The 25,184-nt window shown below is 47.8% G+C and overlaps 1 protein-coding gene across 7 annotated transcripts in view; it reads right to left on the reverse strand.

Annotated features, from left to right (window-relative positions):
* The window catches only part of TLK1 (tousled like kinase 1), an 877,117-nt gene that overhangs the window by 62,062 nt on the left and 789,871 nt on the right, over positions 1-25,184 (reverse strand). For all 7 annotated transcript variants that reach the window (XM_086956115.1, XM_086956118.1, XM_086956116.1 and 4 more), the window contains 2 exons: positions 5,490-5,601; positions 5,304-5,411 (listed from right to left, as the gene is read on the reverse strand). In XM_086956115.1, coding sequence (XP_086812241.1) covers positions 5,304-5,411; positions 5,490-5,601 — 220 coding nt within the window. The remainder of the gene's footprint in view (positions 1-5,303; positions 5,412-5,489; positions 5,602-25,184) is intronic.

A 25,184-nucleotide genomic window follows, 5' to 3' on the forward strand; every position in this document is an offset into this window, starting at 1 on the left:
ATCAGCTCCTGATTGCGGTTAGGTGGGCCTTCTGGAGTCTAAACTGCAGGCGTCAGCTTGAGGCAGGTCAGGGGTCCCCGGATCTCGGGTCAGGATTGTCGGGGTGACCTACTCGTGGGTTTTCCCCACTCGAGCTAGGGCCATGGACAATGCAGAGTGGTGCAGATTCTTGGTTTCCGGCCAAGGACAGAGGTTGCAGATGAACAAATCCGGTGTTCATGGGAGATAAAGTCTTTGCTGTTGAAGGCAGGCAGATCCTCCAGGGTTTTCAGGGTTGCGTGCTGCAGGACACCCTGGGATTTCGCAGAAGCAGGTTTGAGGTGGAGACAGGCCGGTAGGGCTGAGGGCCAAGTCAGTGGGTGTCTTCTGTAAGAAAGTGGCTCTGTATATACTGCACCAAAGTAAGTACAGTGTGCACAGAGTCCAGCAGTCCCCAGAGTTAGGCAGAGGTTAAAGTTAGATAGAACCTTACCCTCTATTAGTGGTAGCTTTGTCTTGCAGTAAGGCAGTATCAGAGGACAGTGTTAATGCATTTATTGTCCACACTCCATTATCACACAAGGTTCACACACTCAGAGACTGAACTCGAGACCAATGGGTTTTGTATAAAAATGTATACAATTAGTTTATTTTAGAACCAGGCAAGTCTGGTACAGATTTGCATAAAATACTTTACAGTAGTAAGATGCTTATGCTGAATGCTTTGAATGTACAATAGGACTTTGAAGCAATATGTAGTACAGGGGATGCAAGGCAATGCAATACTTGGTACACATTTAACATTGAGCTCAATGGGAATTTTAAGTAAACTGCAATAGAATTACTTTACAAACACTTTCCTTACACAGGGCTGAATCCTGGATTCAGACATGGTGCATTTCCTACAAGCAGTTGGAGGAAAACTATTTGGTTATTCAGACGTTTTTAAAAGCAAGTTTCAAAGTTTCTAAAATCTACACTTAGAGGAAATTTGGAGAAAACCTGCCAATGTTATCCTATGGAAGGAAATGGTATTATAGGTTTAAGTATAATTACAATTACTTTTCCTATTCAGTGCTGGGTACCTAGATCCAGCACTGGGACCTTTCTTGCAAGCAGGTGAGTAAATTTGTTTTTACCAAACAGACAATTTTTAAGCAATATTTCACTTTTTAGAAAATTGACACTTGGAAGAAATTCTAGGAAAAAACAGTCAATGTTAACAATGGAGAGAAAGCAGGTTATCGACTTCGGGGTAAGTACTCGACCAGAAGAGTTAGGGTTTTGGGGTTAGACTCCGGGGTCTCCCAGGTTCGCAGTTGCACTCTGGTTGCACCCTCAGCGGCACATGGGCAGCCACGTGCAGAAGGTTAGCCTATGGCGGTTAGGGGGTCTTTGGTTGGTGGCTGCTAGCAGGCAGACCATGCGGCTGTGGGAACAAAGCTTAGGGTCACTTGCTCAGGGCAAGTGGAGAATTCGGACAGCACAGTTGGTGCACCCCCAGCGGCATTGGGGCGGCTGGGTGCAGTGTGCTTTTGAGCAGTCGGGCGCTCAATGGATTGCAATGGAAACACTGCAAAACGAACAAAGGCTGCAAACTCTGTGAAGGAGATTCTTCAGGTGAGACCACCACTTCGATGGGTAAGTTGGATGGTTGAAGGTTGGGCAGGCACCCTTGGTTGAGGCACTCGGGCCGTAGGGCGACGGGTGCAGGTGTGTCTTGTGAAGTCGGAAATCTTACCCTCTGGAGGTCGCGGTTGAAGGGGTCCCTTGTGTTGAGGCTGCAGGCATCATCAGGAGTGTCGAGGAGGGTCTTTGGTCGCTGGGACTGAGGTCACATTTGCCTGGGGTGACCTTCACGGGGGTCTTTGTCCACTTCAGCTCGGGAAGGGTTCGGCGTGGGCAGGATTCACGTTCTCAGGCCGGGGCCAGAGAGTGCTGGTTTGAACAGGGTCTGCCGTTCACAGTAGTCAAGGTCTTTTTAAGAGCAAGGCAGTCAGGTCCTCCGGGGTTTGTGAGGTTGCTGGCTGTTTGTAGAAGCCGGGGTCCGCAGTAGCCGGTTCGAAGGTAGACAGGCCTGTGGGGCTGGGGCCAAGTCAGTGGTTGTCGTCTTCTTGTTAGCTGGCTGCACGGCAGTTCTTCTGGTCTTCTTGTTGCGATCTTGATCTGTTAAAGCAAGGTTCAGGGGACCCCTAAACACTGAATTTAGGGGCATTACAGGCAGTGCAAGGGTAAGGACTAATGGGTCCCTTTCCTGGAGTGAGTACACCCTCTATCCTGAAACTCTCCAGTGGGAGGGGGGCAGGAGCTTATTTGTGATTGGGCAGGGCTCCTCATCTTCAAGATGGCGAGACCCCGGAGTTGTGCTTCACCTCTCCTCTCCCACCTGAGGGGTGGTGTTGGCAGAGGTGGGCACACCTCCTTTCCCCACTTCGGGTTTCCCGCCAGTCTCCCCGCCAGAGTGGGGGTCATAACCGGTGGGGACCAGTTGCGGAGTACAGCAAGTGGTCTGGAGTAGCTCACAAAGACGGCATGCCTACGAAGCTGCTCCTGCCCATCCTGGGGGAGGAGGCCTAGCACCTTCACCCAGGACGTGCATTGTGCAGACCTCGAGAGCAGATGGCTCTCGTCCCAGTGGTCTGGCACTGAGTCTTGTCTGGTGGCAGCCGAAGCAGCCATTCAGTAGAGACACTAGTTGTGGGTCAGTTTCAGGGAGCAACTCTTAGGTGCCCTTTGGCGTGCATTTTACATTGATGCCCACACTGGATTCAGCGTGGGCACAATGTGCTGAGAAGTTTGATATCAAACTTCCCCATCTTCGGTGTAGCCATCATGGTACTGTGGAGTTCGTAATGACAAACTCCCAGCACCATATACTCTGTAATGGAACACTGCACTTACAACGCCAGTGAATGGACACTGATGCTGTAGGGGCACAGGGCTCATGCCTCTGTGCCCTCACCACTGGCATAGTGCACCCAGCTAGAGGGGTGACTGACCTAGGCATGGGCAGTGGTTCCCAGGCATGGCACAGAGTGCCATGTCAACTCTTCACTTTTGTTCTGCACCCAGACACGCAGCCTGCCAGGCAGTATGTTTGTGTCAGGGTGCAGGGCCTCTGAGGGTGGCACAATTCGTGCTGCAGACCTCAGGGACCTTCTCTGGTCACAGTGCACTGGGTACATGGGGTACCATTTACCAGGGACCTACCTGTGGCCAGAGTTGCCAATTGGGGTTAGGCATCAGCACAGCTTTAGGGAAGGGACATAGTCCCTGGGCTCCTGATTAGCAGGAACCCGGGGCACACTCAGTCAAAGAACATAAGCAATTCAGCAAAATGTGGGGGCATATCATGTGGAAAGATGGCACTTTCTCACATCGTCCTCTTGTTAGCTGCTGCACAGCTCTTTAATCCTTTTTCTTCCTCTTCTTGTAGTTTCTTCTTGTCTGAGGAAGCAAGGTTCAGGGGTGCCCCTAAATACTAGTTTTAGGGGTGTTACAGATAGGTAAGAGGCAGGGACCAATGGGTTCCTTCCCTGTGGTGGGTACAAACTCTATTATGCGATCCTCCAGTAGGAGTGGGGCACGAGCCTGTTCCTGGTTGGCTGAGTCCCCCCATCTTCAAGATGGCATGGACTGAGAGTTGTGCTTCACCTCGCCTCCCCCACCTGAGGGGTGGAGTGGACTGAGGTGGACACACATCTCTTCCTCACTTGTTTTTCCCGCTGGTTCTCTTGCCCAAATTGGGGGTCAGAACCAGTGGGGACCAGTTGCTGAAAGCAGCAAGGGGCCTGGGGAAGCTCACTAAGGCGGCAAGCCTTTGAAGCTTCCCCTTGGTAAACTCTGCCCATCCTGGGGGAGGAGGCTTGGTAGCTCATCCCAGGATGGCCATTGTTTCAGCCCCGAGGGAGCAGCATGCTCTCAACCCAGGGTTCCAGAAACATGTCAGGTGGTGGCAGCTGAAAGCAGGCACTCAGCCTCGAACACTATTGATAGGTCAGTTTTCAGGGGGCATCTTTAAGATGCCCTGTGTGTGCATTTTTCATTCAATCCCACACTGGCATCAGTGTGGGTTTAATGTGCCGGGAAGTTTGATACCAAACTTCTCAGTTTTCAATGTAGCGAATAAGGTGCTGTGGAGTTCGTAATGACAAACTTCCAGCCCCATAAACTCTTAATGGCAGCACTGCACTTCCAATGTCTAAGAATGGACTTAGACACTGTAGGGTTACAAGACTCATGCACCTGTACCCTCACCACTGGTATAGTGCACCCAGCTAGAGGGGTGACTGAACTCTGCCAGGACAGTGGGTTGTAGGCATGGCACACAGAGATGTGTGCCATGTCGACTCTTCACTTTGTTCTGCACTAAAACACGCAGCCTGCAAAGGCAGTGTGTGAGTGTAATGGTACAGGATCTCTAAAAGTGGCACAATAAGTGCTGCAGCCCTTAGAGGCCTTCTCTGGTCACAGTGCCCTGGGTACCTGTGGTACCATTTACCAGGGGCTGACCTGTGGCCAGAGATACCAATTGGGTATAGGCTTCAATGCAGTTTTAGGGAATGAACATAGGCCCTGGACAAACAAAAACAAAAAAAAGTCAAGAAAGGGTCCGTCAAAAAAGACTAGGGATAGCACTTTTCCAGATCTAAACTAACTGGCGTAGAAGGAAAATAACCAACGTCAGTGCACAGGGGTGGAGCATATATAGGAACCGCTCACATCACTTCCGGTGTAGACTATGCAAATGATGCAATGGAGAGCCATACTACTTACAGGCGCACAGGGGTTCTGCTCACAAGAAATATCCAGATTCAGTCTGATGCCTGGGGATAAATCTACAGTAAGGAGTCTGCGGCAAGAAGTCTCAATCAGATCAATACCAACTGAAGGAAAAGGAACCAAGATGGACAAAAGAGATCACTACAATGGTGCCAACCCAGAGCTTGGCAACACGCTTCCAAATGAGACAGCAGAAAGAAAGTAATCCAACAATGGAGCCGATGACCATGCATATTACCAGCAATAGGTGAAGTCACTTTACCTCGTGACTTGAGAAGAAGTCTTTGAAAAACCCAAAATAAAAACAACTTTCACACAGCCATGCCCAACACTAGATGGCAGGAGTATGCAAACCCAAACATTTCTCATACAATGTTTTATCACACGTTTGTAAGCTACTAAGGCCCTTTATGAACACATTGTAATTGGTCAGATGGCTTTAAACAGTTTGGAAAAAGATGGGCTGACATAAGAATACCAAGTGGTATATTTAATTTACTTTATTTCTGGTGCTACAGTTAAAAGTTTTTAGTGTCACATACCTTTGCTTCATTGCTTGCAACAGGTTTGACTGGAAACTGAACTTCTGTAGCTTTTAATATTGTGTTTTCTTGTAAGATGTCTTGTTGTGATTGGTTGTGACCAAAAGGCTGAAAAACAATATTACCATTGAATTTCTAAATCTCCACACCGCTTTATCTGATGAGGTGAATGTTAAAGTTTATTACCTTCCTGCCGTAAAGACACTGGAAGAATATCACTCCAATGGACCACACATCAACTTTGTTAGAAATCTTTGGTGGTTCTTTGCCTACCACAAAGCATTCAGGGGGCAAGTACCTGTAAAAAGCAAATAAGGAGGAGATATGAGTAAAACTGATTAGATGCAAAACTGCTGTTCAACCAGATATTAGATCATGAAAGGACATTTATTGTACAACAGTGCCCAATAAATCAGATTCTGACAAAGAAAGGATGCAATAAATTAACATTTGCTAGTTAAGCAAGTAGGAAGAAAGATTGAAACGAAGGGAATTTAAAATATTCTGACAAGCAAATAAGCATTTTATTACTCTAACGTACTTTGACAGATATATGTTTGTGTATTAGTAAACCTTAAATTACTAATCTGTAAAAGATTACTTAAATGTATTTTAGAAAATTAATCCTAGTGCTGAAATGCATCAAGCCTGGGTGTGAGGAGGTTTAAGCACTCAAGAGAGTGAGCACCTGTAATATGCAGCACCAGAATCATTAACTAAACAAAAATTGTGGGATTTACAGATGTTTAAGTGAGACAACTCATGGGGTCCTCTCCAACCTAGAAACCTGCAGTATTGAAACTCAGCATGGCCAATCCAGTGCATATTCCTTCCTAGATCAATAGTATATTATTTGCTTCAAGTGCCTGGAGACACTTCAATGTCTGGTGTGCGCTATATAAATTTAACTATCATAACCTAGGCCATCTTTACAAGTGGAGAAAACCAGCATGTAGAACCTAGTCTGTTAAAAGTTCACCCTGCCAAAATATCAACTTGAGAAAATGCATACATAGGAACATGTAAGATACTTTACCTCTGTGAGTTAAGTTTATGTGTCAACACATTGCATCTAAGTATAATGAAACAGAGTGCAGGGTAGGGTGTTTGATTCTTGTGACAATGCCTCATTGGAAACAACTGAACAGGACTATTTTCCTGCAAGTGGTACGGCTCTACCTGTAGTACAAGTTACTTACCTTTTGTAACACTCTGGACAATCCAACCAGAGTCTTCACCTTTAGAATATCTCTAGGTGCCAAATCGGATCTGCCACACGCTGGTTGGCTGTGTTGTGCATTCTGCATTGGCTCCTTACCACCCTGTATGTGACAGAGCAGAGCTGCATGTAAGAGCCACTCGGGTGTGCTGACATCAGTTTTGTGTCTTTCTTATGAATGACCTCAAACACAGAGTGTAGAACTATTGTTGACAGAGTGCTCACCTTTAACTTGGGATCTTTCGAGACCCTACAGAAGCCATTGCACTGAACTTAGAGGAGGTCCACAAGAGTGTCCGAATGCTGAAACTAATGGAGGGAGAGATACCACAGAAAGGCTTAAAATTGCCAGCAAGTGTGAGTGACCAGAAGGATGCAAGAAGCCAGTAGGTCAAGAAGGCAAATAACTGCTAGGGCTTGTAGAACTGCTAAGGCCTGGAGAAAAGCCTCTTTCCGCAGCATCAGATTCATATCCCAAATCCCTCGGGGAGAAGCAAAGTTCTGCCCCAATGAAGCAAAGGTTCCACAGATCTCAAATTGAACAGCAGGACCACTTTGGCATTCAAATTGTCTGCCACCAGCTATGTTGAGTTTGCATTCAGCAGCCAATTATCAATGTACAGTAATACTAATATCACCGCCAAGTGACTATTAACAAGTTACTTGCCTTCAGTGATGCTCTTTCTGGTAGAGACTATCTAGCCACAGATACGTAAGCTTTTGAATTTTCCCTATGCGTAAGAAAGGATCTGGCTCTGCTGTGATGCTGTTCTACTCTAGAAATGACGTGCGGAGACTATCGCCACTCCATGCGTTGACGTCAGTTACTTTCAAGACAGTCCAGGCCCCCTAGATGCAGAGCCCCAAAAGAAAATATGTATGACCAGTGTGCGGATTGCTAGTTTTGGGATCTTATTAATGGAAAGAGTAATCACAGAACGGGTAGGATAAGCGGGTCAGTGAGGATTCTGCAGCTAGTTTAATTACCAGAGAGCGTTAAGGAAGGTAAATAACTTGTTCTCCTGATAGAGACTTTTAGACGCCGATTCCTAACCTATTGAATAGATACCAAAATCAGTACCTATTCGGAGGTGGGATCAGTGGCTGGACTAAAATCTGAAAATCCTGCAGGACCAAGCGGGTAAAATGCCCCTTTTGGTGACCTGGACTATCCAGACAACAATGCTTTGTGAACATATAGAGGGACACCCAAGTAGCCGCCTGGCAAGTGTCTAGTACAGGGACTCCATGAACTAAATCTGTGGTAGCAGGTTTGGCCCTGGTAGGATGACCATATAGTCCTTCCAGAGGCTGCTTTTTAGCCAGTGAATAGCAGATCTTAATGCGGAGCATGATTCAGTGGGAGATGGTTCTGTTCTGCACATTCTTGCCTTTTTTTTCGCTCCGGAGAACTCCCCAAAAAGCTGATCATCCACCCAGTGTTCTGGGGTACGATCTATGTAAAAGTTCTATGGCATATAAAAAGTATTGAATGGAATGGTTGAAATAATCTCAGCCACTGGTAGTTACTCTGGGCCGCCTCACAATCCATCGTTATTTTCCACACCATGCCACCTACGTTTCAACCAAGCCATATGCAAATCAATCTTCACTCTGCTCTTATGCGAACAGTCCAGATCAAACTGACAGGCCAGGAAGGTTTTGGGGTTGTTTTAGCTTGCAGACAACTGCACCATCAAACCTTTGGGTGAAAGGTGCAGAGATAAAAATGCATGGTCGCCGGTGGCGGTGGAGCTGTGTAATTCTTTGGGGCTGACAGGTAGGACCAGAATAAGGTTTGGCACATGCCCCAAACAAGGTGTCCGTAACAGCCTCGTTAAATGGCAAGAGGAGTTATGCAGTCATTTGCCCTGGCTAAAGAACCTGAGTAAGTACATTGGTTATGTCCTTCAAGGTAGGAAGCTGGAGTTCAAGAACTTCTCTCACTCTGGGCATAATCATGTCAAAGGAAACTCTCCTTATTGAGGCGGACCAGGGGATGAGGGGAGTCAGGGCTCAGGGGAGGTAACAAGGCCACTAGCCAGCTGCAGGTCATCATACCAATTCTCCTTGTGATAAGGTTGGCCAAACATCATCCGCATTGTAATCATTATCTGAACGTGTGTTGAACAGAGAATGCAAGGTGTGCTGTTGTCGCTGTGAAAGCACAACAAGCGAAGGAAATGGAGCCTCAATGGCTGCCGGTTTCAGTTGAGATTGAATTAGCCCTGATTCAATGTTAGAGAGGACAATTAAGGACCTTGTTTTTCCAGAATCGACAGAGAATGCATCAGCATTGGCATAAGTGGACTGAAGTGCCGGAGATGGAATCAAGAATAGAGGTAGCACCGTTAGGGGCTCTGAGAGTCCAGCTGACACGGAGGGAGAACACACAGGTAGTAACTCAGGTGGAGACACTCTTGGCTCCATGGGGCCCACTGGCAGGTCAAAAGAAATCAACAAGGATACGAAGCGTCGGAGCATGGGCACATGGAACTCTTCGATCTGCTTAGGAGTGGGGACGGCCAGAACAAGTTGCTGGATCAGCTCTGAAGTTGAACAAATTCAGGAGCAAGATTGATATGTATGGTGCCAACCCAGTTCCTTCTCAGAGGAGAGTGGTGGGAAAGGCGAATTCCACTTAGATTTTATATCTTTTTCTTTGACCTACTCGAAGATTTGGACTGAGATAACCACCAACCCCTGGAACGACTCAGGTGACTTCTGGATCAAACTTTTGATTTGGACTGCTCCTATTGAGAAGTATTCTTGAGCTTGGCTAGTTTCACCGCGTAGTCTTGTATGGCCTTCAGGTTCACTGACTAGCAGTTATCACAAGCATTAGAGTGATGGCTCGACCCCAGGCACCACAGGCAAATGTGTCGAGGACCTGTCACAGACATTTGTTTGCAACAGTCCTTACAGGGCTTAAAGCACAAGTTACTTATCTTCCGTAACGATATATCTGTAAGAAACAATAGTTAGTGTTAGATTCCTTACCTTAGAATATCCCCAGGCATCAGGCTGGATCTGGAAAGTTTTCGTCATCAGTACCCTTGCGCGTCGGGAGGCGTCGTCTGCGGCTCCACGTCCGTCGTCGTGATCGCCGGGATGAGGTCGGAGTACTTAGATTTGCACGCTGACGTCAGTTCTGTACATAGCTTTCCGCACCAGGAATGCAGAGTCATGATAGAAACTGATACTGGTGCCAAGAAACTAAGGCCCTCAAGGGAGATACCTTAACCCTAGATATCGGTTCGGAGAATGGGGAGGATGGGTGGGGAGGTAAGGAATCTAACACCAACTACTGTTTCTTACAGATATATCGTTACCGAAGGTAAGTAACTTGTGCATCTGAAAAGAAACAGGTTGGTGTTAGATTCCTTACCTTAGAATTGATAACCCAGCAATACCAACCCCGGTGGTAGGTCTGCGAACCAAGATCACACCAGAAAGTCCTGGAGAACGGAACGGGCGAAAAAGCCATCTCTCCAGACTTGGCTGTCCAGACAGTAGTGCCTAGCAAACGTGTGCAGCGAGGCCCACGTAGCTGCCTGACAGATGTCCTGCAAGGGGACTCCCCGACCCAGGGCAGTAGTAGCTGCCGTGGCCAGAGGGTAATGGGCCATAGTCCCACAAGAGGCTCCTTTTTTGCCAAGGAATAACAGATCTTGATGCACAAGAGGACCCACGAGAGATGGTCCGCTTGTGCACCACCTGTCCCTTCTTAGCGCCCACGTAATCAACAAAGAGCTGGTCGTCCACCCGGAAATGGCGTGTGCGGTCTAGATAGGAGAGCGCACGTTTTGGGTCCAGATGGTGGAGCCTCTCTTCCTCTTTCGAGGGATGCGGAGGCAGAAAGAAGGTGGGCAAGGTGATGGACTGCCCGATATAAAAGGTTGTAACCAGCTTGGGCAGGAAAGAAGGACGAGTCCTCAGAACAACCTTGTCCGGATGGACAGAGGAAAGGAGGTTTAGAAGATAGAGCCTGGAGCTCACTTACGCATGATGCCTTCCAAGAATCTATTTACAACAGGGAACTTGAAAAGAGAAGGCCGATCAGGAAGGCTCATATGGCCGAGAGGTAGCCCTTGATAGTGCCCAGAGCAGAGTCCTGCTGGGCAAGAGAAATAAGAGGAGAACCTCTGAAATGGAGGCAGAGAGTGGATCCACAGCCTTTGCTGTGCACCATGCCACAAATTTGTTCCACCTGCAGGCGTATGCCTATTTTGTGGAGGGACGCCTGGCTGCCAGAATCACATCATGGACTTCAGGAGGTAAGTCAAATGGCCTCAGCTGTCGCCGCTCAATCGCCACGTATGGAGGTGGAGACTGAACAGGTTCAGGTGGAGGACCGTCCCCTTCTGCTGCGACAGAAGTCCTCCTGAAGAGGCAGACGAATCAGGGAATCGACTGACATGCTGAGTAGCTCGGGATACCAGTATCTTCGTGCCCAGTCCGGAGCCACAAGGATGACTTGGGCCCGGTCTCGCATGATCTTCTTCAGCACTCTGGGCAGAAGTGGTATAGGCGGAAAGGTGACAACAGACCGCAGCTCCACTCGCAACGAAAAGTGTCTACGAGCGAGTGCCGTCTTGGAAATTCCAACGCGCAGAACTGATGACATTGCGAGTTCTCTTCGGTGGCGAATAGATCTAACCAAGGCTCACCCCACTGCTGAAAGAGACCTTGCGCCACTTCTGAGTTCAGACGCCATTCGTGATCCATCATGCACCAGCGACTGAGTTCGTCCGCCCTGGCGTTCAGGGAACCTGCCAGGTGTTGAAACACCAGGGTGACGCCCTGGTGTTCCAGCCATGTCCAGAGACGCAGAGCCTCATGACAAAGGGTCCACAACACCACCCCGCCTTGTTTGTTGCAGTAACACATGGCAGTGGTGTTGTCCGTGAACACCTGCACTACACTTCTCCGGACAGAGGGAAGGAATGCCTTCAGTGCAAGACTGATCGCCCGCAGCTCCACAAGGTTGATATGGAGCCGGGATCCCGCCGGAGACCAGAGGCCTCTGATCTCCGCCTCTCCCATGTGGCCCCCCCAATCCCAGGAGGGACGCATCTGTCACTACTACGTGCTCCGGTTGGGGTAGGGAGAGGGATCTGCCACTGACCCAATCGTGGTTCGTGAACCACCACTGCAACACTCACAGTGCCCTCCGAGATCAGGACATGGTCGGACAGGTTGCCCTGATGCTGTGCCCACTGAAACTTCAGGTCCCACTGCAGAGCTCGCATCCGTCACCTGGCGTGATGCACCAGAAGGATGCAGGAGGCCATCAGCCCCAGGAGCCGCAGCGTAACCTGACCGAAACTCGGGTTAAAGGCTTAAAGATCGGAATCTGAGCCTAAATATCCCGAACCGGCTGCTCGGGAGGATAAACCCGAAACTGCGCAGAGTCCAGAACCGCTCAGATTAAAAGGAGCTTCTTAGAGGGGCACAGGGGTGACTTAGGCACATTGATGGAGAACACCAGCGAGTGCAGGAAGTCGGCCGTAGTCTGGAAGTGGGAAACGACTGCCAAGCCATATCTTCCCTGGACCAGAAACAAGCTTCCGAGGACCGGGCTTGGCAGTTCGGGCTGGTCTGTTCCCATGAGGCACAGGGTCAGACTGATTTGCATATAGCCATGTCTGAACTGGGGTGGCAGAGTGGGCTAAAGAACGGTGATGGATTAAACCCAGATCTTTTGACTGGGTGTGAGTGTTTGATTGATTCAGATGCCCCGTCCATCACCACCCCCTTTTGTACTGCTTTTGGCCGCCATAAGTGTGGCAGGGTATGCTCAGATGTGAGTCCCTTGCTCACTTTGCCACTGGATTCAAGCAAGCCGGGATGAAGACGGCTGGAATGCCAGAAACCGGTCCTCGGAAGCTTGTTTCCGGTCCAGGGAAGACATGGCTTGGCAGTTCGGGCTGGACTGTTCCCATGAGGCACAGGGTCAGACTGATTTGCATATAGCCATGTCTGAACTGGGGTGGCAGAGTGGGCTAAAGAACGGTGATGGATTACACCCAGATCTTTTGACTGGGTGTGAGTGTTTGATTGATTCAGATGCTCCGTCCATCACCACCCCCTTTTGTACAGACCCAAGTTAGTGCATTTCTTGGCCTGACTGGTTACTACAGATGAGTTGTGAAAGGTTATGGTACCATAGAGGCACCACTAACTGAACGGACCTCCAAGAAACAGCCCAGAAAAGTCTAAAGAATTTTGACGCACTCAAGGATACTCTGTGCGCAGCACCTGTCAAGAAGGCAGCTGACATCAGTAAGGAATAAATTGTTTAGATAGATACTTCTTAACATGGGATTTGGGCAGGGTTATCACAAGTGAATAGTTTAGGCTAGGATCAGCCAGATGCCTTCATTCTCCTCCTCAGAGTGCAGGTTTGGACTGCCATGTGAGAGAAGCCTTTGCTGTGGTTTGATCTTTAAAGAAGTGGAGACCCTACCTGTCTGGGACTCACTTCTGAGTTCAAAGTAACCACCGAACACTGAGATGGCTGATGTAGATGAGAGGAGAGAACCCAAAGTTGTTGAAGTGGTCCATTTCCCTACAGTTTATGGACTTTGCAGTGGAATACAGACCTGGGACTGACTATGCCAATGCAGATGGCCTTTTCAAGTTCAACTCAGATGATGAGGCTGCACTGGTGTGAACTGCACCTGCTAAACCAGGTGGCAAGAAAAGGCGAAGGGACTGAGCCAGCTGTATCCTGCTTCAGGAGTAGTCCTCCCCGGAGCCCAGCAGAAGCAGGAGACTACACGGGTCAATTGACTGACCTGTTTGCAGCACAGGACCACAACAGCTGAAGAAACCTGCTGGTGCAAATTGGTAGCTCAGAATCTTCAGACTGCCATTGTACAGCACCAGAGACCAGGACCCAATGCCAAAAGTTGCAACAAGCAGGCTGGATCTGTGAGAATTGTCAGAGTGCAGCTCGGTCACTCAGAAGACGAGTTTTCACTCAGGGAAGGATTTGGCTGTGACCACAATTCTAGGCAACTGGACTTCTACAAGGACCAAGAGGACTTTCAAGAATGTCCACCCGATGGTCAGGACCGCCTCACTGAGTACGAGGAGTAGCCGCAGAAAGATCCTAATCTACAACATTGCATCTACAGCATCCTCTAGCATCTTTGATCATCTTCCACAACCTGTATCCCTTGCATCAGGAGCACTTCCATTGCAATCAATAGCAAAGGGATAAAAGTGCCAGGAACTGACTGAAAAGTGCTTCTAACTCCAAGATATCAGTTTCAGTGGACCTTGCTGGTCCCCCCCGACTGGTTCTATACTACAGCTGTCCACCTAAAGTAACTCTACGTAACCACATTCTTAAAAAAGGTTATATGTGTTGAATATAACCTAACCAAAACTGGGAGTTCCTCATTATAGACCGTTCCTAGTGCCAAACATCACACGATTCCAACAATAAATCACATAAGATATACATTGATTAATGTTCGGTGTAAGCAGACAGGCAACAGGGAGGTGGGTGGGTCAGTGAGGAATCCACAGGTAGATACTATATCCATCAGAAAAAGCGTTACCGAAGTTAAGCAACTTGTTCTTCTGATGGATACATCTGCCTGTGGATTCCTCGCCTTTTTAATTGAATCCCCAAGCAGTCCGTTCCTGGAGGAGGGTGCCTGCCTACCTATACCAAAAAATCCTGCAGCACTGAACGTGCAAAGTGGCCATCCCTCCTTACCTCTAAGTCTAAGCAGGAATGCTTCGCAAAAGTGAGGAGGGAGGCCCAAGTTGCTGCCTTGCAGATGTCTACAACAGGAAAACCTCTAGCCACAGCCAAAGATGTCGGCTTAGCTCTGGTGGAATGGGCTTGAATATCTTCAGGAGACTCCTTCTTGACCAAGGCGTAACAGTTCTTGATACAGATGATCCACCTGGACAGCGTTTTTTTGGGACAGCCTTGCCCTTCATTTTGCCCACATATACGATGAAGGCTGAAGTCCTTGATTCTATCCAGGTAGAAGCCGACCTCCCACTTGGGGTCGAGGCCATGAAGTCTCTCCTCCTCCTTAGAAAGGGGAGGGTAGAAAGTGGGTAAAGTGATGGACTGCCCTAGGTGGAAAGGAGTGACCACCTGAAGCAGGAAAGCAGCTCTGATCCAAAGAACAATCTTATCTGCATATAATGTTGTAAAAGGGGGCTTGGAGCTAAGAGCCTGCAATTCACTCGCCCTCCTAGTGGAAGCAACCACAAATATTGTTTTAAACACTAGGAACCTTAAAGGACAACTATGTAGTGGTTCAATGGGAGAACCTTTCAGTGAGAATCAGATTCAAAACCCACTGAGGCATGATAAAAGGAGTGGGAGGAAACCTATTTGTGAGACCTTTAATAAATCTCATGGGAGATTTGAACAATGAGGGTTGAACTGGTAAACAGAGAAAAGCAGACAAGGCAGACACGTAGCCTTTAACCGTAGCTACTGCACAACCCTGTTGTGCTAGGGAAAGAGAAACTCAGAATACCAGACAAATGGGCCTGCAAAGGATCAATCAGTCTCTCCACACCATTTAACAAACTTGGCCCACCTAGCATAATGGACAGATTTGGTGGAGCGTCTCCTGGACGATAAAATAACATCCACCACATCCGGTCGGAGAGTGAAAAAGCTCGGGTTGCCCTGTTCAATACCCAGGCATGAAGGTGCAGGCTCTGAAGGTGGGGGTGCAGAATCTGCCCCTGCGACTGTGAGAGGAAGTCTGCGCTGAGAGGGAGACAGAGCGGAGTGTGCAATGAGAGGTAAAGGAGGTGTGTGTACCACATCCTTCGCGGACAATCCGGTGCAATTAATGTTACTTGGGCCCGGTATTGGCAAATCTGCCTCAGAACTCCAGGAATCAAGGGTATGGGAGGAAACCTGTAAAGAAGCTGTGAGCCCCAATCTAACTAAAACGTATACCCCAAGGCTCCGTGTATTGGATACTGCAGAACGACGGGCAGTGCGTGTTCTCGTGAGTGGCAAACAGGTCCAACTGAGGAAGCCCCCACATCATGAAACTCGTGACCGGCCTAATAATGCCAACAGACTATACACACGCATAATCACTTCTCCAGCCAGATGATTTATGATCACACACATCTGATCGTCTTGAGCCCAGGACCAGAGTCGCAAAGAAGATACGACCCTACTCCGCCCTGTTTGCGGTAATGTTGTCCGTCAGGACCTGAACCGACGGACCATGAAGGGAGGGAAGAAAGGCATTGAGAGCCAAATGTATCTCCCGCAATTCCTAAAGATTTATGTGAAATAATCTTTCTTCTGAAGAACAAAGGCCTTTAACCTCCAGATCCCCCAAATGTGCTCCCCACCCTAGAGTGGAGGCATCAGTTATCACTGTAGCCACCAAAGAGGGAGGTTGAAACGGCTTCCCCTGAGACAGGTTGCCTGGAACACTCCACCATAACAGCTCCGCTGTAGTATCCCTGGAGATCCTGACCACCTCTTCAAGATCTCTGTTGTGTTGAAACCCCGGCCTGCAGAGGAACCACTGGAAAACCCTCATATGTTGACGTGCATGGATGACCAACAGCATGCAGGAAGCAAACAGCCGAGCAGGGGCAAGACCTTCAGGACTGCCATTCTGAAAAAGTGGGATAATTGCCTGGATGTCTTGAATCCTCTGTAGAGCGGGAAGGCTCGAGTTACCGTAGTGTCCAGTACTGCCCCTATGAACAGGTTGCACGGAGAGGATATCAGGTGAGATTTGGGTATATTTATCGAAAAGTCCAAGTTGAAGAAAAGTTGTGTTGTCATTTGCAAATGATGCAGTACCATCTCTGGCAACTTCGCTTAGAGCAGCCAGTCGTCCAGATAGTGCAAAACAGGAACCCCATATCTTCTGAGATGTGCTGCCACTCCCGCCATCACCTTTGTGAAGACTCGAGTTGCGGAAGTAAGACCGAACGGAAGGACCGCAAACTGGTAGTGTTGGGACCCCACCTTAAAACAAAGCTACTTCTGATGTGACTTCAGGATGGGAAATGTGAAAATATACATCCTGCAAATTGATCAAAACCATCCAGTCTTCCTTCTGCAGTGCAAGAAGAACCTGAGCCAGTGTCAACATTTTGAATTTATCCTGTTTGAGGTAAAAATTAAAAACCCTGAGGTTTAGGATCTGCCTCAAGCGACAGTCCTTTTTGGGAATCGGAAAGTACAAGGAGTAGCATCCTTGACCCGTTTCCTGCTCTGGAACCACCTTGGTCGCACCTTTTCTTTGTGTCAAACTTGTTTTTGTTAGCATTTAGTATACACGTCTCAACATTCAATCACATATGAAGCTTCAGGATATTGACCATTTAAAGTATACAAAGTTGTGCTGCGGGCAAGCCGCTACCAATAACAAAAAAACATGGCCTATCACTCTTACGATCATTCAGAGTAAGGCACAGTTCCAAACACTGTACAGGCCCAGTTTCAAGAAGGAAAGAAAAAAAAAACTGCTCCACCCCTCTTTCTTCTGCGACGGATATGAACAATTGTTACTTACCTGTAAACAGGTGGTTCTCCAGTATTGGTGTCTTTCATAGATTCACATGCTTGAATATTCCCCATCGTCAGAGTGGGAGTCCCATGGTAAATAAAATAGCAATAATATACCAAATATATATATATAAAAACATATACACTCATATAAAAATCGAAGAAAACCTGAAATATGCAAAAGAAGAGGTATAGATTGCCTACTCAAAATTCTACATAGGAATGCATGGGAATGGAAAAGACCTAATGGAGCCTATCCTTGTCATTATGTTGGTCCAAACTGCAGCCAATCAGGCGACAGCAGCCCTCTAGAACCTTCTCCTCAGAGCTCCACACCTCAGATTTTCGTAGCACAGAGTGACCCAAAAGAGTCTATGAGGAGAAGAGAGCCTCTGAGGGGAGGAGGGAGGGTCACATGTGAATCTATGAAAGACACCAATACTGGAGAACCACCTGTTTACAGGTAAGTAACAATTGGTCTTCTCCAGTATTGGGGTGTCTTTCATAGATTCACATGCTGGAATATAGAATAGTGAGCAGTCCGACTAAAAGACAAAGTTTCCATAGATACAATCCATAACAGAAGATTGAAAAGTATATGTGCATAGAACACACAATTACAAAATATATATACCTATATATATATAGATATATCCAATTAAACAGTCATAAATCATATGGAAACTAATAGGAGGAGGGTAGAACAGAGGCTCACCTTATTGAAAAAGATTACGAAGCACAGCTTGTCCTACTGCGGTATCCCCTTCATTCATGGCACCCAGGCAGTAATGTTTCGTGAACGTGTGCCTGCTGGACCACGTGGCTGCTCTGCAAATCTGATGCAACGTAACACCAGCAAAAAGTGCAGTAGAAGACGCCATGGATCTGGTGGAATGGGCCCTTACCGCAGACTGCAAAGGTTTGCCTGCCTTGTGATGGCAGAAAGCAATAGCCGAGGACACCCAGCGGGCTATTGTAGGTTTGGTGACTGGACGTCCCCTTTGAAAGCGGCCGTAGGCTACAAAAAGTTGATCCGATTTGCGGAACTGGGCTATTCTGCTGATGTAGAACTTCAAGCACCGCTTAATGTCTAAGCAATGCAAGCGTTGTTCCGCAGGAGACTGCGGGTTAGCAAAGAAAGACCTCAGAATAACAGGCTCATTGATAAGGAAATCTGAAGGTACTTTAGGAAGAAAAGTAGGGTTAGTGCGTAGCAGCAAACAATCCGGCTTAAACTGCAGAAAAGGTGGTTTGATCGTGAATGCATGAATGTCACTCACTAGACGCGAAGATGTCAAAGTAAGAAGAAGCGTGACCTTCCAGGTGATGTACTTGAGGTCCGCTTTATGAATTTGTTCAAATGGTGCATTCATTAATTGTGATAAGACCATGTTAAGGCGCCACGCAGGAGGACGACGCCGAACTGGTGGAAATTTGCGAAAGAGTCCCTTAAAAAATTGGCGTATTATCCTAGCGGAACATAGGGAGGCGGAGCCATCGTGGCGGAAGCGTGAAATTGCCGCCAGAAAAACTCTTAAAGTAGCATGAGACAATCCAGATTGAGCTAGTTGAAAAAAGAAAGGGAGGAGCTCAGCGGGCGTGGCACGCAAGGGATACACGCCGGTCTCGGCACACCAATGGCAAAAGCGTTTCCATTTCAACTTGTAAGTCTTTATAGTTGATGGAGCTCTGGCCTGAGCAAGGATGTCTCGACACTCTTGAGGAATGGCTAGATGTGCAAATTCACAGTGCTCAGGTTCCAGGGTGATAAGCTCAGAGAAGAGGGGTCCGGATGGTAGACGAGGCCCCGGTCCATGAAAAGAAGATCCATCCGAGGATGAAGAAGGAAGGGCTCGCATTGAGGCAGAAGGAGCAGCTCCGAGAACTACACCTGCCGTGGCCACCTGGGAGCAAAGAGAAGGATGTGGCAGGGTTCTCTCCGTATCTTCCAAAGCACTCGCGGCACCAGAGGGATTGGAGGAAAGGCGTAAGCAAACAGATTCGACCAATTCATCAAAAGGGCATTGCCCTGTGACCCTTTGTGGGGATGCCAGCTTGCGTAAGCTGGGCATTTGCGGTTCTCTGGAGTTGCGAAGAGGTCCAGCGCTGGGCGACCCCAGCGACGAAAGATCATATCGAGTGTCGGTTGATGTAGTTCCCACTCGTGGGTTGATGATCGGGATCTGCTTAGGGAATCTGCCAGAAGGTTGGACAACCCCGGAAGATGAACTGAACCTTGGCACTACTTCTACTGCACCCTTCTGAATCAGAAGGCGAACCTGATGAAATAGTTCCTTGAGGTGTGGAGGTGGCGGTCCGGAAGGTGGCGTCGGAGGAGGTACTTCGACGAATTCCAATGCATGGCCCTTTTCTACAATGTCGAGTACCCAACGGTCCGTTGTAATGGAGGACCATTGAGAACCAAACAAAGATTTGACCGCCAATTTTCAGATTTAAAGGCAAGTCATTGACGCTTGTTGGAAGTTCCCCTGTAAGTGGACTTTCCTCTATAGGTCTTGGCAGGCTGCTGATGAGAAGACTGTTGTCGGTTGCTGGAGAAACGCTGGTTGCCTTGGTTATAGGAGCGATATTGATGGTTTACTCCTCGAAAATTGGAGGTAGTGCCTAGTCCTCGAGCACCTCGAAAGGGTCGTTTCTTAAATTGAAGGGTACCTAAGGCATGTGCAGTGTCAGTGTGTTTCTTTATGGATTGCAGCGCTTCGTCAACGTGCGCTCCAAAGAGTGATTCGCAGTCATATGGCATATCAAGAATTCTCGTTTGAACTTCCTGCCGAAAAGAGGTTGAGCGCAGCCAACCTTGCCGACGCAAGACAGCCGCTCCAGCAAGTTGCCGAAAACCAGTGCAGGCCACATCCACTGCACAATCAATTAATTCTTCGGATGCTCTCTCACCTTCTTGTAGAAGCTGCAGCGCTTCCGCCTTGGAAGCATCTGGAAGTAACGCCACATAGGCGGACATATCTGCCCAAATTTGACGGTCATAGCAACCTAAAATGGCCATAGCATTAGCCACTCGCACAGTAGTAGAAGACATTGAGGAAAACTTGCGACCTATTGCATCAAGGCGTCGGCCCTCACGGTCTGGAGAAGCGGTGATAGTAGATGCTGGGTTTCGCGATACTCTCTGAGCCGCCTGCGTAACAGAATCAGGCTTAGGCTGGCCCGTAAGGCATGCCGGAGATCCCACCCGCGCCTTATATTTCTTTTCCAATCTTGGTAACTGTGCTGGTAAAGAGTTTGGCGTCTTCATGAGTTTCACCCCTTCTGCCCAGATGAAATCTATAATTGGGACAGTATGAATCTGTTTAAACGGTTGGTTTTTAAAGTCATAAAGGAAACAATCTTCCTCTCTCTGGACACGTGGTAACTTGAAACGTTGTGCCGCCTTGTCCATTAATTGATGGAAGCTTGCCATATCAACCCGAGGAGAATCCCTTGGCGTCACCTGAGATGGGGATGGTGTCTGTGCACTCCGGATCCCCATCACCATCCACATCCGAAACTTCTCCATCCTCACGCTCTGGAGGATTCTCAGTCATCATCAGGATAAAGAGTCGCATGAACCTGAACTGATGTGCTTCTATGAACAGTAACAGGCGGTGTTCGTTGCGAAGGAACAGTTGAGGGCTCCGTGATCGGGTTCAAGACCGATGGAACAGTAGACACTTGTGGTGATGGCGGGAAACGCCGATTGTAATCATCTAACATGCTTTGGAGGCTTGAAATCATTGACAAAGGCAACATCGCAGTAGGCATTTGAGACTGTACCTCATGATGTTGGTCATACTGCTCTTCTTAATTTATTTATTTATTTATTTGAAGCTTATAGAGCGCACAGCTACCTCCGACGGAGGTGTCCCGGCGCTAGAATTACATGATTATCCGCATAAAGAGAGACCAGAATCAAATCATACAGATGGACTAAGAAAAGCGCAATTGATCGTGCCCGATCCTACCGCTTAGTGAACAACCAGGTTTTGAGTTTGCGACGAAAGATAGGCTCAGATTCGCAAAACCTGAGGTCAAGGGGGAGACCGTTCCAAAGCTTGGCGGCAGTGACGGTGAAGGATCTGCCGCCAGTCCGAGAAAGCTTGAATCTAGGAACCATCAGCAGACGCAGATTGTTGGATCTGAGATGTCTGACTGAGGCAGAAATTTTGAGACGCTTTCTCAAGTATAACGGGCCGATTCCATGTATAGCCCGAAATGTCAGGATCAGTATTTTGAAATCAATGCGTCGTAGAATGGGGAGCCAGTGAAGCTCTTGTCGATAGGCTCTGACTGAAGTACGGGCAGGGATGTTACCGATAAGCCGGGCTGCCGCATTTTGGACTATTTGCAGACCATCAATGAGGTAGAGGGGGGCACCTGCATATAGACTGTTGGCATAGTCTAGGTGGGTAGTGATAAGAGCCTGAACCACAGTTTTACGAGAAGATTGAGGGAGGAAGGGAAAGATTTTCCGGAGCATACGTAGTTTGGAGAAACAGGACCCTACTACTTTGTTGACTTGAACACTTCCAGACAAAGAATTGTCAAAAGTGAAGCCAAGATTGCGAGCTGCCTGCACAGGAGAGGGAGGGGGATTCAAGATGGGAGGCCACCAAAGGATTGCAGGAGGGGGAGATTTCTTACTAAAGAAAAGAACCTCCGTTTTATCGGTGTTCAGGGCAAGATGATTAGCTGACATCCAGGTACAGATGTTTCCAAGGCAGTTTCTAAAATTGGAGAAGAGGGAGTCAGAATGGTCTCGGAATGAAAAAATAAGCTGAGTATCATCAGCATAGGAGACCACCCTGACCCCCCAGGACTCCACTACTTTGGCCAAAGGAGCCACATAAACATTAAATAGTAGTGGACTCAGAGCAGAGCCCTGGGGCACTCCGCACAGGAGAGGTTTGTCCTCGGATTCAAAAGGGTGCATCATAACCCTTTGAGAGCGACTAGACAAGAAAGAGGTGATCCATGCCAGCACTGTCCCACCGACCCCTAGCTGTTGAAGGCGGGTGGTAAGTATTTTATGGGAGACAGTATCGAAAGCCGCGGATAGGTCGAGGAGGACCAACATGGCCTCCTCGCCCCTATCCACTGATTCCCTGATAATTTCAGAGACTTCAAGCAGTGCGGTCTCAGTGCTAAAACCGGACCTAAAGCCGGACTGAGAGTCATGAAGCAGCTGGTTAGACTCTAGGTACTCTGCCACTTGTTTCTGTACCACCTTCTCCAAAATCTTAGCAGGTTTAGGCAGGAGCGAGATGGGGCGATAGTTGCTAAAAAGTAAGGGGTCAGCACCAGGTTTTTTCAATATGGGGACAAGCCTAGCCTGTTTCCAAACTGAGGGAAAATGACCATGTGACAAAGAGGAATTCCAGATGGAAAGAAACGGGTTCACTAGAATAGGGGCAAGAACGCCCATGACTTTGGCCGGGACAGGGTCCAGAGGGGAACCAGACTTAACATTGCGTAGCAAAGCTAACGCAAGGTCTGGAGTTAGCTCAGTGAAAGAATTAAAGGAGCAAGAGGAGGAGGGACAAAAATAATCGTCAAGGTGGTCCAGAGTCGTAGCAAAGGAAGAGGAGAGTTTAACTATCTTTTCTTGAAAAAAATCAGATAATCCATTACAAAGATCTTGTGAGGGGGTACAAAGGGATTTTGACGCAGGGGGGTGAACAAAATCTTTTACAATAGAAAAAAGAGTTTTTGAAGAATTCTGCGCCTGCTGAATAAGATTGGAGAAGTAGGTTCTCATTGAGGAGCGTTTAAGTTTATGGAATGCATTCAGGGCAGATTTGTAAGCCAATTTGGCTGAGGGATCGTAGTTGAATCTCCATTTACGTTCCAGCCGCTTGCATTTACTCTTCTCTTCGCGTAGCAGAGGAGAAAACCAGGGAGCAGAGGGACGGGATCTAAAGGAGGTGACAGGAGCAAGAGGGGAAACCAGGTCAAGTGCATCGGAGAGAGACGAGTTCAGTCTCAAGGTTTCAGAATCGAGGTCATTTTGCTGATTAAGGTGAAAATGAAAATGAGCCTCCAAGGAGACACAAGTAACTTTGGTCCATTTGCGTCTTGTTCCTTGAATAAGGGGAATAGGGGGAGGAGGGGAAGGGGCCGAGAAAGAAAAAGGAATAAGAAAGTGATCGGTCCAAGTCAAAGGGATGGGGGAAAAGGTAGAAAGAGAAGGAAGATTAGAAAAGATAAGGTCAAGTGTATGACCGGCTATATGGGTCGGATCGGTTACCAATTGGGGCAGGGTGAGACCTTGTAAGGTATCTAACAGGGAGGATGCAAGATTGCAGGAAGGATTATCGATGTGAATATTGAAATCTCCTAAAACAGTGAAATGGGGATGTTTAAGCGAGAAATCAGCAATAGTATGCATCAAAGTGGTCAGGGAGGAAGAGGTAACCGCAGGGGGGTTATAGACTAGTATGCCTGCACAGATGGTACCCGCAGGGTCCATTATTGTAAAACGAGCGGCTTCAATGAGGCCCAGGTTGGGGAATCATTACTGAAGTCCTGGCACTTTATATTCAAGTCTGAAGGACTTTGAGCCTGGCCGTCAGACTACTGGTCCGAGTCTGTAGCAAACAAAGGAGAGGGTGGAAGAGTCATTCCTTCCTCTGATAAAGTTGAAAAGTGGTCTGATTTGCCAGAAGACAGCGGCAACAAAGGCAGTGAGGCAAATGTAGAAGTAGCCATCGAAACTGCATCTTGCGACCTTGTAGACGGCAATTTATCTGTCGACGGAGCCATCTGAGTAATCGACGAAGCAATGGATTTCTTTGAGGTAGCTGTCATCGAAATAGTCGTCGACGGAGACATCAGCAGTGGAGCCGTCGATGGAACCTTCATAGACATAGCTGTCGACGGAACTTTTAGTTTCAACTTTTTCGTCAACGGGATAGCCGTCGACGAGACAGAAGAAGAGGACACTCTGGTCGACGGGACAACTGTCGACGGAACACTCGTCTTCCAAGGCGTTGACAAAATCAACATCTTCAAGCCTTTCGTCGACGACAATCGGACTGTCGTCGACTGAGGTTTTTTTCGTCGACGAGGACATAATTGGGATTACTGAAGACACAGTCTTGGAACGGAGAATGACCCTCATCGACGACGATGACGTAGATGCAGGGGCTGACGACGATCCAGAAGCAAGCGTCGTCGTGACTGTCGTCGTCGACTTTGATCCAGAGACAGCCATTCTCGTCGACGGAACTGTAGCCACCGTGGTTGACGGAAAATCAGTTTTCTTCATAGAAAAACTGGAAGTAGAAGCAGAAGGAGCCGGAGAGGCCAGGTCTCGTGGACCCAGCAGTGGTAGGAAGTGGTGAAGACACCGCAGGGGTTAAGGAGAGAGACATCCTTTTCTTTTTCAAAAATGGAGAAGGCACCTCCTGCATGCTACCACGCTTAGAAGCTGCTTTTGAATGGCCTGAAATGAGACTTTCAGCATCAGAAAGTATATTGTCTTTATCCTTTAATCTCTGGAGCCAGAGTAGTAAACGGCCTTTTATCTTTTAAAGTCTTTGTGGAGAAAGTTCTACAGAACTTACAGCTTCCCACCTCATGGTCCGGGTAAAGACAGTAAATAAACTTACTGTGTGGGTCCTCATGAAAGAGCCTTAACTTTCCACAGGATGAACAGGCTCTGAAAAGAGACTTCTTACTAGTAGACATTGTCAGAAAACAGGAAAAAAACCTGAAGAGAAGAGAAAACTGAGCAGAGCTCCGGGAGACTCCCTTACACACGACGTGCGGTAGAAAATCTGAGGTGTGGAGCTCTGAGGAGAAGGTTCTAGAGGGCTGCTGTCGCCCGATTGGCTGCAGTTTGGACCAACATAATGACAAGGATAGGCTGCATTAGGTCTTTTCCATTCCCATGCATTCCTATGTAGAATTTTGAGTAGGCAATCTATGCCTCTTCTGCATATTTCAGGTTTTCTTCTAATTTTATATGAGTATATATGTTTTTATATATATATATTTGGTATATTATTGCTATTTTATTTACCGTGGGACTCCCACTCCGACGACGGGGAATATTCAAGCATGTGAATCTATGAAAGACACCCCAATATTGGAGAAAGAGCCTTTTCCGTTCCAA

Source organism: Lissotriton vulgaris, chromosome 2_1 (assembly GCF_964263255.1).
Source record: "Lissotriton vulgaris chromosome 2_1, aLisVul1.2, whole genome shotgun sequence".
Classification (NCBI taxonomy): Eukaryota; Metazoa; Chordata; class Amphibia; order Caudata; family Salamandridae; genus Lissotriton; species Lissotriton vulgaris.